Source organism: Mirounga angustirostris, unplaced genomic scaffold, assembly GCF_029215605.1.
Source record: "Mirounga angustirostris isolate CCGP_5_RB_7025 unplaced genomic scaffold, mMirAng1.0.hap1 SCAF_7, whole genome shotgun sequence".
NCBI classification, from domain to species: domain Eukaryota; kingdom Metazoa; phylum Chordata; class Mammalia; order Carnivora; family Phocidae; genus Mirounga; species Mirounga angustirostris.
In genome coordinates, this window is record NW_026991715.1 from 90,378,700 (window position 1) to 90,392,129 (window position 13,430).

General features: G+C 40.3%; 1 protein-coding gene across 3 annotated transcripts in view; it reads right to left on the minus strand.

The window, feature by feature from the left end:
* The window catches only part of FAF2 (Fas associated factor family member 2), a 70,504-nt gene extending 57,369 nt beyond the window's left edge, over positions 1 to 13,135 (minus strand). The window contains exons 1-2 of one of the 3 annotated variants that reach the window (XM_045900746.3): positions 12,984 to 13,084; positions 8,868 to 8,980 (exon numbers count right to left, since the gene is read on the minus strand). Coding sequence is in view for 1 of the 3 variants with exons in the window: in XM_045900738.2 (XP_045756694.1) it covers positions 12,984 to 13,046 (63 nt within the window). In the remaining 2 variants the exon portion in view is untranslated. Of the gene's footprint in view, positions 1 to 8,867; positions 8,981 to 12,375; positions 12,947 to 12,983 lie in introns of those variants that run through there. The other 2 variants (XM_045900738.2, XM_064596534.1) reach the window with 2 other exon arrangements.
* Between the last annotated feature and the right edge of the window lie 295 nt (positions 13,136 to 13,430).

Here is a 13,430-nt window from a genome sequence, read left to right on the forward strand (position 1 = left end):
ACAAAAGACTGAGAGAAACTAAAGAAAGGAAGCCTTCCCATGTTCATGGATTGGAAGACTTAATTTTGTTAAGATGGCAATAATCTCCATATTGATCTACAGAGTAAACAGCAATCCCTATCAAAATCCCAGCTGCCTTTCTTGCAGAAATTGACAAGGTGATTCTAAAATTCAGGTGGAAATGAAAGGGACCCAGAATAGCCAAAATATTTCTGAAAAAGAACAAAGTTGGAGGACTCACACTTCCTGAATTCATGCTTTTTGCATAACTGCAATAGTCAAGACAGTGTGGTACTAGCATAAGGATACAGATCAATGGAATAGAAATGAGATTCCAGAAATAAATCCGTAGTTATGGTCAACTGATTTTCAAAAGAGGTTCCAAGGTCATTCAACAGGGAAAGAATAATCTTTTAAATAAATGGTGCTGGGAAAACTGAATACCCGCATGCAACAGAATGAAGTCGAACTCTTACCTCACAACTATTAACTCAAAATAGGTCAGACTTTATATGTAAGACAACAAAAGATACAGATATGACACCAAATGCACAAGCAACAAAAGATAAATAAATTAGGTTTCATCAAAATTTAAAACTTCAATAAACACCATCAAGAGAGTGAAGACAACCCACAGAATGGGAGAGTATTTTTGCCAATGATATATCTGATAAAGGACTGGTATCAGAATATATAAAGAACGCTTAGAACCCAGTAAGACATGTAACCTAATTTAAAAATGGGCAAAGAATTTGATTAGATATTTCTCCAAAGAAGATTGACAAATGGCCAATAAGCATATGAAAAATGCTCAACATCATTTTAGTCATTAGGGAAATGCAAATCAAAATGAGATACCACTTCACTCTTACCAGGATGGCTACAAAGATGGACGATTAACAAATGTTAGTGAGCATGCTCGCTTCAGCAGCACATATACTAAAACAAATGTTAGTGAGGATATGGAGAAATTGTAACCCTCACATAATACTGGTGGGGAAAATGTAGTTGCTTAGGAAAAACAGTTTGACAATTTCTCAAAAAGTTAAACAGAGTTACCATGTAACTCAGATATTCTACTAGTTACTAGGAGAAATGAAAACATGTCCACACAAAAACCTGTATACAAATATTCAGAGAAGCATTAATAATAATAGCTGAAAAATGGAAGCAATCCAAAAAAAAGCCCAATGAATGGATAAACAAAATGTGGTTTACTCACACAACGGAATATTATTTGGCTATAAAAAGGAATGAAGTACCGATATAAGCTACAATATGGATGACCCTCGTGACTGCTAATGGGCACAGTTTTCTTTTGGAGACGATAAAAATGTTCTAGAAGTAAACAGTGGTGATGGATGCACAACTGTGTAAATATACTAAAAATTACTGAATTTTTTTAAATTAATTTATTTGTTTTTATTTGAATTGTATATTTTAAAGGGTTAATTTATGGTATGTGAATTACTGCTCAATAAAATTATTTATAAAAAAAAAAAAGAGCCCGGCTCGGTCATTAAGCATCTGCCTTCGGCTCAGGTCATGATCCCAGGGTCCTGGGATCGAGCCCCACATCGGGCTCCCTGCTCGGCAGGAAGCCTGCTTCTCCCTCTACCAGTCCCTCGCTTGTGTTCCCTCTCTCACTATGTCTGTCAAATAAATAAATAAAATCTTAAAAAAAAAAGAGCCCAAGAGACCAAACTAGAAAACTATTAATAATGATCAGAAAACATGACAAGAAATTAAAGAACCAAAAACTCAAGATAAACATACAAAATTCAACAGCATTTCTATTAGTAACCATTTAGAAATAAAGAAATGGTTCTATTCATAAGGGTGACCCAGGAATAAATTTAATAAGGAACATACAAAATCTAGATGAAGAAAGTTACAGAAAATATTTTTAAGGATATGTGACACACCTGAATAAAGAGATGTACATGTTCCTGAATGTCAACTAGTTCCAAATTAATACACACATTTTATGCAATTCCAATAATCCCACAACAGCACAAAATGATTCTTAAATGTATGTAAAGGGGCACATGGGTGGCGGAGTCAGTTAAACATCTGACTCTTGATTTTGGCTCAGGTCCTGATCTCAGGGCTGTGAGATCGAGTTCCATTTCTGGCTCCACGCTCAGCACAGAGTCTACTTAAGACTCTCTCTCCCTCTGCCCCCCTCCTCTACATGCTCTCTTAAATAAATGTAGGGGCGCCTGGGTGGCCCAGTTGGTTAAGCGACTGCCTTTGGCTCAGGTCACCATCCTGGAGTCCCGGGATCAAGTCCCGCATCGGGCTCCCTGCTCAGCAGGGAGTCAGCTTCTCCCTCTGACCCTCCCCCCTCTCATGTGCTCTCTCTCTCTTTCTCGCTCTCTCAAATAAATAAAATCTTAAAAAAAAAATGTATATAAAAAAGCTTGTAAGAATGACCAATAATTTTTCAAAAAATAAATAGGGAAGGAATCCTATCAGATATTAAAACTTAGTGTAAAGCCCATTGTTATTAATCTAGTAATGGTACCAACAGACAGATTAGTGAAACAGAATACAGTATGATAAAGAGGACTACTCACAGTGGGGGAAGGGATGGATTATTCAGCTAACCTATAATCTCCAGTGGAAGAAAGTAAAGTTAGGTTCTTATGCATATAAAAAATAAAAGTTCCATACGGATTAAAGATCTGATGTTAAAAAGAAAACCATAAAACATTTCAAAGAAAGCAAAAGAAAACATTTGTATAACTTCATTAAGTAGAAGCATTCTTAAAAAAAAAAAAAAAAAAAAACCCGAAAACCCAAAAGCCAGAAGGAAAAGAAATGCCAATTTGATAACAATTTAAACAAATGTAAATGAAAAGATAACAAAATCAAAGATAAAAGATATCATGAAAAATATTTGCTACAGATGACCAATATCCCTTTTTATATAAAGAACTACAAACTCATAATAAAATGTCAAATAATCCAACAGCAAATGAACAAAGGATAGGCAGGCAATTTACACAATAACTGTAAATAGCCAGAAGCTCAATCTATTGGTAATCAGAAGTTTATGGAACAATGGGATTCAATCTTAAAATAAGCACTTTTATCCTGCAACCCATGTGGCCAGAAAGCAAACCTCCCATACACCCAGGGACACCGACATTATCTCTTAAAAAATAGAGGCTGTGGGACACCTGGGTGGCTCAGTCAGTTAAGCATCTGCCTTTGACTCAGGTCATGATCCCAGAGTCCTGGGATCGAGTCCCACGTCAGGCTCCCTGCTCAGTGCGGAGCCTGCTTCTCCCTCTGCCGCTCCCCCTGCTTTTGCTCTCTCTCTGACAAATAAATAAAATCTTAAAAAAAAAAAGGGGGGGGGCGCCTGGGTGGCTCAGTTGGTTAAGCGACTGCCTTCGGCTCAGGTCATGATCCTGGAGTCCCTGGATCGAGTCCCGCATCGGGCTCCCTGCTCGGCAGGGAGTCTGCTTCTCCCTCTGACCCTCACCCTTCTCCTTCTCTCTCTCTCTCAAAAATAAAAAAAATTAAAAAAGAGGCTGAAAAGCCAATCCCTGTCTCTAAAGTTCCTTATTCTTTCCTATTAGAAATAGATTAAAACAAGTGCTTGCATTAGTTATTCAAACTTGACTAAAAACCAAAGCCAGAAACTACAACCACCACTACTACTAGAAATGCAAATTAAAACAAGAACTTTAAAAATTTAATCAGGGCGCCTGGGTGGCTCAGTTGGTTGAGCGACTGCCTTCGGCTCAGGTCATGATCCTGGAGTCCCGGAATCGAGTCCCACATCGGGCTCCCTGCTCAGCAGGGAGTCTGCTTCTCCCTCTGACCCTCCTCCCTCTCATGCTCTCTGTCTCTCATTCTCTCTCTCGCAAATAAATAAAATCTTAAAAAAAAAATTTAAATAAATAAATAAATAAATAAATAAATAAATAAATAAATAAATAAAAATTTAATCATATTGACAAAAATTCAAAAAGCTATCATCCAATGCAGGCAAGGATATGGGGAAACAGGTCCTCTCACATCCTCTTGGTTGGAGAGTGAGCTGCCAAAACTCCCTGGAAAATAGTCTAATAGATATTAAAACATACAAAGTACATTTGTTTTGAACCAGTAACACCAGGATTCTGTTCTACAGAAATAAAAGGTCTGCTATATCAGCAACATCCCCTATATCCATAACTACATCTCCAAACACTTCCTTCACTTTCATGTTCTAACTGAAACTTGGCTTTTTTCTGAAGATACTTCCTCTGAAGCCTTCTCTCTACCATTTTCTCTCTCATATCTGTAGGTATGGAAGTGAGAGACCTGTCCTCTTTATTCATTCCCACTTTTGAGGATTCTTCTTTCTTTCTGCTTAAAAAGTCCACTTTTATGTAGAGTAGGTTAAGAGAATTATCCTGAGTGATGATGTCCGGAATTAGAACCATACTTTTGACGTCCTTTGCTGTGTTTGCTTTCTTAAAACTACCACAGAGCGGGGGGCCTGGGTGGTACAGTCAGTTAAGCAGGTGGCTCTTGATGTCAGCTTAGGTCATGATCTCAGGGTCATGGGATTGAGCCCCACCTCCGGCCCCGCACTCAGCTCGGAGTCTGCTTTAGCTTTTCTCTCCACCTCCCTCTACCCCTCCCCACCACGTGTGCACGCTCGCTCTCTCTCAGATAAATAAATAAATCTTAAAAAAAAAACAAAACCGGGCACCTGGGTGGCTCAGTTGGTTAAACGACTGCCTTCAGCTCAGGTCATGATCCTGGGGTCCTGGGATCGAGTCCCGCATCGGGCTCCCTGCTCAGCGGGGAGTCTGCTTCTCCCTCTGACCAACCCCCCCATGCTCTATCTCATTCTCTCTCTCAAATAAATAAATAAAATCTTAAAAAAAAAAAAAAACCTACCACATAGCTATTGTTATTGGTCCTATTCACTTACCTGTAGTTGAAAACAAATCAACACTTAGTGCTGGAGAGGCAGTGCTAGGAAAGAATCCAGAGTTCTAGATTCAAATCTAAGCTTGTCACTACTAACCTTCAGTAAATTATGTACTGATCCTAGTTTACTCACCAATACTAGAACCTATACCATTTATTTTTTGAGAGGAATCAATGACATAACGAATCTACAGCACTTTGGATAGAATACAGTAAACACTTGAACAACATAGAAGTTAGGAGTACTGAGCTCCATGCAGTTGAAAATCAAGTATGACTTTCAACTCCCCCAAACTTATCTAATAGCCTACTGTTGAACAGAAAGAAGCCTTATTGATAACACAGTTGATTAACACATATTTTGTACATTTGTATGTATTATATATTGTATTCTTAAAGTAAGCAAGTGGAAAGCAAATGTTATTAAGAAAATGAGAAAATACATTTACAGTACAGTACTTACTGAAAAAAATCCACTTATAAATGGACCTGTGCAGTTCAAACCCATGTTGTTCAAGGGTCAACTGTAAACATTCAATAAATGTTTAAGTGACATCAATAACAAAAACACCTTCAAATCTCAAAATTTCTTTATATATTCTTGCTCTACAGATGATCTCAAACAGTTTCAGGGCTTTAAATATTATCTATATGCAGATGATCTCCAAATTTGTATTGCTAGCCTAGATCATTCTCCTGCACTCAATACTACTATACCCAGTTAGACATCTTGGATGTCTGATAGAAACCTCAAACTTTACATGACCAAAACTGAGCTACTCATCTCACCCCCACACCCAAATGTGCTCCTCCCATAGCCTTCCTTATCCCAGTTAATGACTCTTCCATTTCGTTACTTAGGTCAAAAAGCTGATATCCTTACTTTCTCCCTTTCTCTCTCACTTCACATACAATCCCTTAAAAAATCCCATCCACTTTACCTTCAAAATATATTCAGAATCCAACTACTCCTCATGATTACTTTCCTATTCATCCTGGTTCAAGCAGTCTTACATCACTGCAAAAGTCTCCTACTTGGTCTCCCTACTCCTCCCTTACCTTCCTTCAGGCTATCCTCAAGAAAATAGCCAGAGTGACCCTAATAAATCATAAATCCTGTCATCACTCAAAATCCACCTTGCTTCAGAGTTATAGCCAAAATTCTTACAACAGCCTACAAGGCCATTTGTGAACTAGCCCTGCTTTTAACTCTCTGACCCTATCTCCTACTTTCTTCCTCCCTCCTTCCCCTCAGTTCTAGCCACACTGGCCTCCTTGCCATTCCTGGACAAGGTCCCTTGAGGCCATGCCTTAGGACTCTTACATGCCTTACTCCCTCTATCTGGAATCCTCTTCCCCTAAGTACCCACATGATTTGTTTAGTACTTAACCTTTAGGTTTTCACGCAATTAACACACTCTCAGTGAGGCCTTCCCTTGATAATCCTATTTAAAATTAAACGCCCCACCCCCCAGGCCCTTGGGTGGCTTAGTTGATTTAGTGGCCAGCTGTTGATTTCATCTCAGGTCATAATCTCAGGATCCTGGGATGGAGCCCCGCCTCTGGCTCCACGTTCAGTGAGGAATCTTCTTGAGTTTCTCTTTCCCTCTCCCTCTGCCCCTCCCCTGCTCATGTAGTGTGATCTCTCTCTCTTCCTCCCTCTAAAATAAATAAATAAATCTTTTTTTTTTTAAGATTTTATTTATTTATTTGAGAGAGTGAGAGTGAAAGAGATCACAGAGGGAGAGGGAGAAGCAGACTCGCCACTGAGTGGGGAGCCCAACGCGGGGCTCGATCCCAGGACCCTGAGATAATGACCCCAGCCCAAGGCAGACACTTAACTGAGTCACCCAGGCGCCCAATAAATATATCTTAAAAAAAAAAAAAAAATTTAAACACCCCCCCTCCTCAAAATTCCCTATTTATTTCTCTCCACAGCATTTATCACCACCTAACATAGCCTATGTTTCATTTATTTATTTTGACTCTACTCTGTCTCTTCCACTAGAATGTGAGCTCCACAAGGGTAGGAATTATATTTAATATTCCGCTGTACCCTGTACCTAGAACTATACTAGCACACAACAGGTCCTGAAAAAAGTTGATTGAGAATGGGATGTTTATTACAAGGATATTCATTGTGACATTAGCTGTATGAAACCAAAAAATGAAAACAATCTGATTGTCCCTCAATTTTTTAAAAACCAAAAAGTAATAACTATAATAATGTTTAACATTCAAGCACTTAATATTTGCCAGTGCTTTAGATATATTAACATTTAACTACTGAAACAACCCCTTCAGGTAGGTAATATAGTAACTGCACATATGAAGAAACTGAAGTAGAATGGTTAAGTAACTCGCCCAAGGTCACAAAGTTAATAATTGGAGAAGCTAGGATTCAAAACCAGGCTGTCTTACTTCACAGCCAGTCTTCTGACAAGTTACTATGCTACGCTGACTTTCATAATTATATGATCCTACCTCTATTAAAGACAAAGACAGCAGAAGCTCTTACCCAATGAGAATAAGACTTACTGGTCAATTAATTTAAAAAGTCACTTAAGATGAAGAATAAAAACATTCCACACATTACTTACATATTTCATTTAAAGCATGAAGCATACACATTTATGCAGCAATCTTTTGATGAAAGCCTACCCTTTTCTTTTGGGCATGGGTCCACCAACATTCTTTGGAGTCTTTCTAGCATAAACCATATCCATAAGACACTGACTTAATTTCTTGGAGTGCAAGAACTCTAAGCACTTGCCAAGCATTAAGTGCACAATACTAAATCTTAATGATTTTTTTCCGAAGTCACCTTTACACCTATCTTGCCTACACCTAACTGAATAACAATTTTCCAGCAACTTGACCCTAAAGACCTTTTCCAAAGCATGTAATTTAGTTTTCAGATAAAAACTCTTGCACTGATATTTTGATGGTTTATGTATTTTATTTTTATGACAAATATAACCAGCACACAATGGTTTGGGAGCAAATACAACTGACTTTTGAGGCGCCTGGGTGGCTCATTCGTTAAGGTCTGCCTTCGGCTCAGGTCATGATCCTGGGGTCCTGGGATGGAGCCCCGCGTCGGGCTCCCTGCTCAGCAGGGAGCCTGCTTCTCCCTCTCCCTCTGTTGCTCCCCCTGCTCTCTCTCTCTCTCTCTGTGTCAAACAAATAAATAAAATCTTAAAATTAAAAAAAAATACAACTGACTTTTGTCAAGAGTACAACTCAACTGGTGAAAGCAAAAATACTTGGACATATTACAGAGCAGATCTTAGGAACTGGAAGCCATCTGCTCCAACTAATCAGTCAAGTGAAGGGTAAGAGAGCTTACACATTAAGTATGTGTATCTGTATATGCAGAAGAAAAAAGTATACAAAGACACACAACAAACTGGGAATGAGGAGGGGGGAATAAGATGAAATTTAATTACACTTTTACAATTTTACGTTACTGACTTGCATAAAGTATGCATTACTTGGTATTGGTAGATTTTTTAAGTAAAAAATAAAAACCACTGTGAATTAGGTAATAGTATCCCCATTTTATAGGGGGGGGGAATTCAAGAAAGTGGGAACATGCCCAAGGTCACAGAATTCATGAGAAGCTAAGTTGAAAGGCTAATTCAGGTTTGCCCCAAGTTTCAAAGCTCACGGTTTTCCTACAATACCAAATTCCAGGGCAAAAAATTCAAACAGATCACTCTGATTTTTTAAAAATACGTGAACAAAGACCATCATGTTATTCTTTTTCTTTTAGGTAATAAAGAGTCAGATGAAGCCAAAAAGAGAGATTTTCAAAGTGAATTATAAACCTGATTCTACAGCCCAGAGTTCAGGCTTAACTTTCTATAATTTAAAAGAACAAAGATCACACACCCTAATATTCATTTAAAAGGAAAGAAATTTCTTACATCTGTACAAAAAGTAGAAAGGGATCATTTCTTCCTCCACTGGCCATGCATATAGCTCCTTTAGTCCCTTCTCTCTGGCCATGTCATCTTTCTCCAGGGGTTCAAACAGCAACCTAGAAGCAGTAAACCAAGGCACTAGGGGAGTCTGTTATATTTGGAAATTTGGGAAAATGGACTTCAGTAAAAGTAACCTCACCCATACCTTCATTCTTTTTTTTTTTTTAAGATTTTATTTATTTACTTGAGAGAGACCGAGAGAGAGCACGAGAGGGGCCGAGGGAGAGAGAGAGAAGCAGACTCCCTGCTGAGCAGGGAGCCTGACGTGGGGCTTGATCCCAGGACCCCAGGACCATGACCTGAGCCGAAGGCAGACACTTAGCCGACACTTAACCGACTGAGCCACCTAGACGCTCCCCTGCATTAACTCTTCTTTTTCCCTGAAGATTTTATTTATCTATTTGTCAGAGAGAGAGAGAGAGAGAGAGAGAGAGCGTACAAGCAGGGGGAGCATCAGGCAGAAGGAGAAGCAGGCTCCTCACTGAGCAAGGAGCCCAAAGCGGCACTTGATCTCAGGACCCTGGGATCATGACCTGAGCCAAAGGCAGACACTTAACTGAGTCACCCAGGCATCTCTGCATTAACTCTTCTTAAGACCCATTCTCTTCCATTTGAAACAGCTTAAAACAAATTGCGCGTTCACTATTCATACTCAATTGGTTCCAAAATAAACAGGAGAAAAGGATAACTAGAAAAGTCTTAGAAAACATCAAATGGACTGAGAAGCATGATAAATATACTCTAGGGAGTTCCAGTCAAATCACATGTCACAATAAAAGTGAAATAGAGCAGATGCCTGGGTGGCTCAGCTGGTTAAGCCTTTGGCTCAGGTCATGATCCTGGAGTCCCAGGATCGAGTCCCGCATCGGGCTCCCTGCTCGGCAGGGAGTCTGCTTCTCTCTCTGAACCTCCCTCCTCTCATGCTCTCTATCTCATTCTCTCTCTCAAATAAATAAATAAATAAATAATCTTTTAAAAAAATAAATAAAAGTGAAATAGAGGAAACCTAAGATTTCTAAAATATTTTACTTTTGCTAATTTCAATGTATCAAATGAAGCAACATATTGAGAACTAGTTCCTAGCAGTACCACCCAGTTCTGTCCTGACTCCTATGGATATTCCAAGCACATGCTTCATACTGTTAGTGAAGCAAACCTGAAACCTAGTGTTATGCTACTCTCTAGTGGAAAAAAACCTTTGATAGCTCCCTACGAGTACAGATTAAAATTTAAACCATTCTGCACAGCTTTGAAAGGCCTCTAAAATCTGGCTCTAATTTACCTATCCAATCCTATTTACCACTTCTCTAAATTCTCTAAATCCATCACAACAAACACTCCACACTCTTCCATCTTCATACATTGCTCAAGCCATTTCCTCAGCTTTCAGCATCCTTCTGCCTACCACCTGTTGAAGTTCTATTCCTCCTTCAAAACTAGCAAAGTACAGTGGAAAGAGCCCAGCCTTAAAGCCTGATCCAGACCCACTAGGTTTCTAATTCCAATTCCATCCTCACTATTTAGGAACTTAATGAACTTAGGCAAATACTTCAATAAATCTGTTTCCTCACTTAGGGGCAGCTATTATCATCTATGGCACTTTATAAGGCTTCTGTGAGAATTAAGCATGATAGTTATAAACTACCTATCTAGCACCATGCCTAAGGCATAGTAGATACTTAATGAATGGTTAACCCCTAAGTCATCCTTCTCTTCTCTTCCCACCTCCGTGGATACTCCTATCCTTCCCTAAATTCCCACAGCACTTTGTTTATACCATATTACACTATGAACACTAATATATTGCAGGATACTCATTTATGTATGTATGTATCTTGCTTCTCCAATAGGTTATAGCTAAGATGGTTATGGGTATGGATTTCTAAATCTCTGCCACTTAACTACTTGTGTGAGTGATTTGACCTCTCAGAACCTGTTTCTTCATTAACAAAATGAATGAGTTAATTCCTTACAATGTTATTAAGAGGTTTAGAAGAGTTAAGGTACATTAAATACTTGGTATAATGCTTGACACCTAGTAAGTTTCAAAGAATGTTCAATGGCAACTGAATGATGAACCTGATCCAGCAACTGCTGAAGGAACACATAAATGGAAAATGCATTTGCCTTGGTAAATCCAATTTCCTAAAGCAATCTGCTTTTTTAGGATTTTTTTTAAGTTCTATGCTCAACGTGGGGCTTGAACTCACAACCCTAAGATCAGGAGTCACATGCTCTACTGACTCAGTCAGCCAGGCACCCCTCACAAAGCAATCTTAATACAATCTTAACCTACCACTCACCTCTTACTGATATAAATGTCGATGAAGAAAAAATGGAGGTACCCATGTACTTCACCTCAGAAATACCACCACATATTCATGTCTTCCCAGTATCAAACTAAGTACATCATGACATATAACTCACATCACGCTTACCCCTAAAGAGCTGTAAGGAGTAAAATGGTCTGCCAAATTAAACAAAACTCTGAAATAAGTGGTCTACCAGGAAGAGGAGGCTGGTTGTCTGCTGTTGATTCACTCTGATCCTAATTTGCTGTGTCCTCAATTTCTTTACTCAAAACTCCAATCAAATGTCAACTATTTCTATAATAGTATTTTTCCATTTATACACTTCCAACCCACTGCTCAATTTAAAGAAAACCCCACCTCAGATTATAGTGAAATCTAATCAAGGAAAGTACAGAAAAGTGATAACTTGTTAAAAAAAAAAAAAAAGACTTAGTATCACAACATTTGCATTCCACTCTCAGCTGTATACTGATATTTACACAGGTGGTAGAGCACACAAGTCAAGAGCTCAGGAAAGGTTCTGGAAAGATGGATCTGGCTTTAAATCCGATACCACCACTTAACTGGCTGTGTAACCTAACTATGTTACTTCTTAAGCCTCACATTCCTCATCTGTAAAATAAGGATTGTAACAGCATGAGTCTCATAGGGTTGTTACATTAAATGCGATCATGTCTGCTATGTGTTTACAAAGTACTTATAACATGATAAGTACTCAATAAATGGCATTTGAACTAGCAGTGCCCGAACACTAAAGTTCGTGGTAAATAATGTTGAATTAATGAATGTTGAGCACATTTTATATTAGGAAATAAGTGTACCACTAACTTTAATTCTATCCTAAATGAAATCATGATTAATAGTAGCGATAGCGCTTGGGAATAAACATTTCAGTTTACAAGCCCTTCATACGTCCATAAACTCATTTGATCTCCACAATATCCTTAGGGGACAGACGTTTTTTAAGAGAAGTATTTTAGAAATAAGGAAACTGGTACCCATTAGGGTAATAAAGAGTCAAGGTTACCCACCCTAGGGGTCTCCTCCAATCACTCTCCAACTCAGAAATAAGTGCTTAGTGCCAAAAGTTCTTAACACAACCACTAAAAGGAAGCAGATTTCTGCAAGTTACCACCCACCTCAAGCACTGTCAAGAACGTGAGTCCAGGAATAAGCCCAGGGTAAAAAAAAAACCCCGTCAGAAGCCACTGATGACACTTAAAACTTGCATTGTTTCCTTATGGGGTGTCCTCCCACACCTTTAGGGTGGGGGCCACCTCCGCCCCCTCCCCCACCAGAGCGCCCAATACAGGACCAGGCACCCAAGAGGCCTTCCATAAATATTTGTATAAACAGCATGGGATGCTGGTAGGTTTTCCAGAGACCCGAAATTAGGCCAGCTCCGCGGTGGGGATTAAGCATCTCGGTAAATCTAGAGTCGAAGGGCGGAAAGGGTCCAACGGGTAACCGGTCTGGGAAGAATGGTTGAGGACGGGTGCGGCTAAGGGAAACCAGGGAAGCTGACCCGCTGAGAGGAGAGGAGAGGGCCGCAACCCTGGCGGGAAGGCGGGGGACCTGACAGAGGCTCGGGAGCTGGGAGTAGCAGGGCAGTTGGCGTTTGGGGGGGAGGGGGCCGCCGCTGGTCTGAGAAGAATCTCGGGCCCAATCTGAGAAGGGTTCTGGGCTCCTCCGAGGGCCCACTCCCCAGCCCGTGGCGGCATTTGCTGCACCGAGTACTCGCTGCTACCTGAAATTGCAGCAGCTTCTCTGTCTGCTCCTGGGTTAGATCCCGCTCCTCAGGCGCCGCCATTTTGCCGCCGCCTCTACGCTTCTGACCCGTCCTCACCGTCACCCGCCGGAAGTGACCTCAGCAGCAACCACATCCGGTCTGAACGGCCGCCGGCGTGCAACTGCGTCTGCGAGTGCGGGCGCAGCCCGGAGGGGTGCTCGTGGTGACAGTTCCCGCCGTCAGAGGGCGCCACGCTCGGGCCAATCCCGAACACTTCCGGAAATTGCCGAGGGACTGTGGTATCAGTCGCCTTTAAGGATTTAGGCGAAGAGGGGATCTGTAGAGACCCTAGACTCCCAAGAGATCGCAGAGGCGAGAGCTCCCGAGTGCTCCTCGAGAAGCTCCGGAAATTTCCGAATGCCAATCGGCAGATTTCGCCTGCTTCCTAACCATTTTCTCATAGTC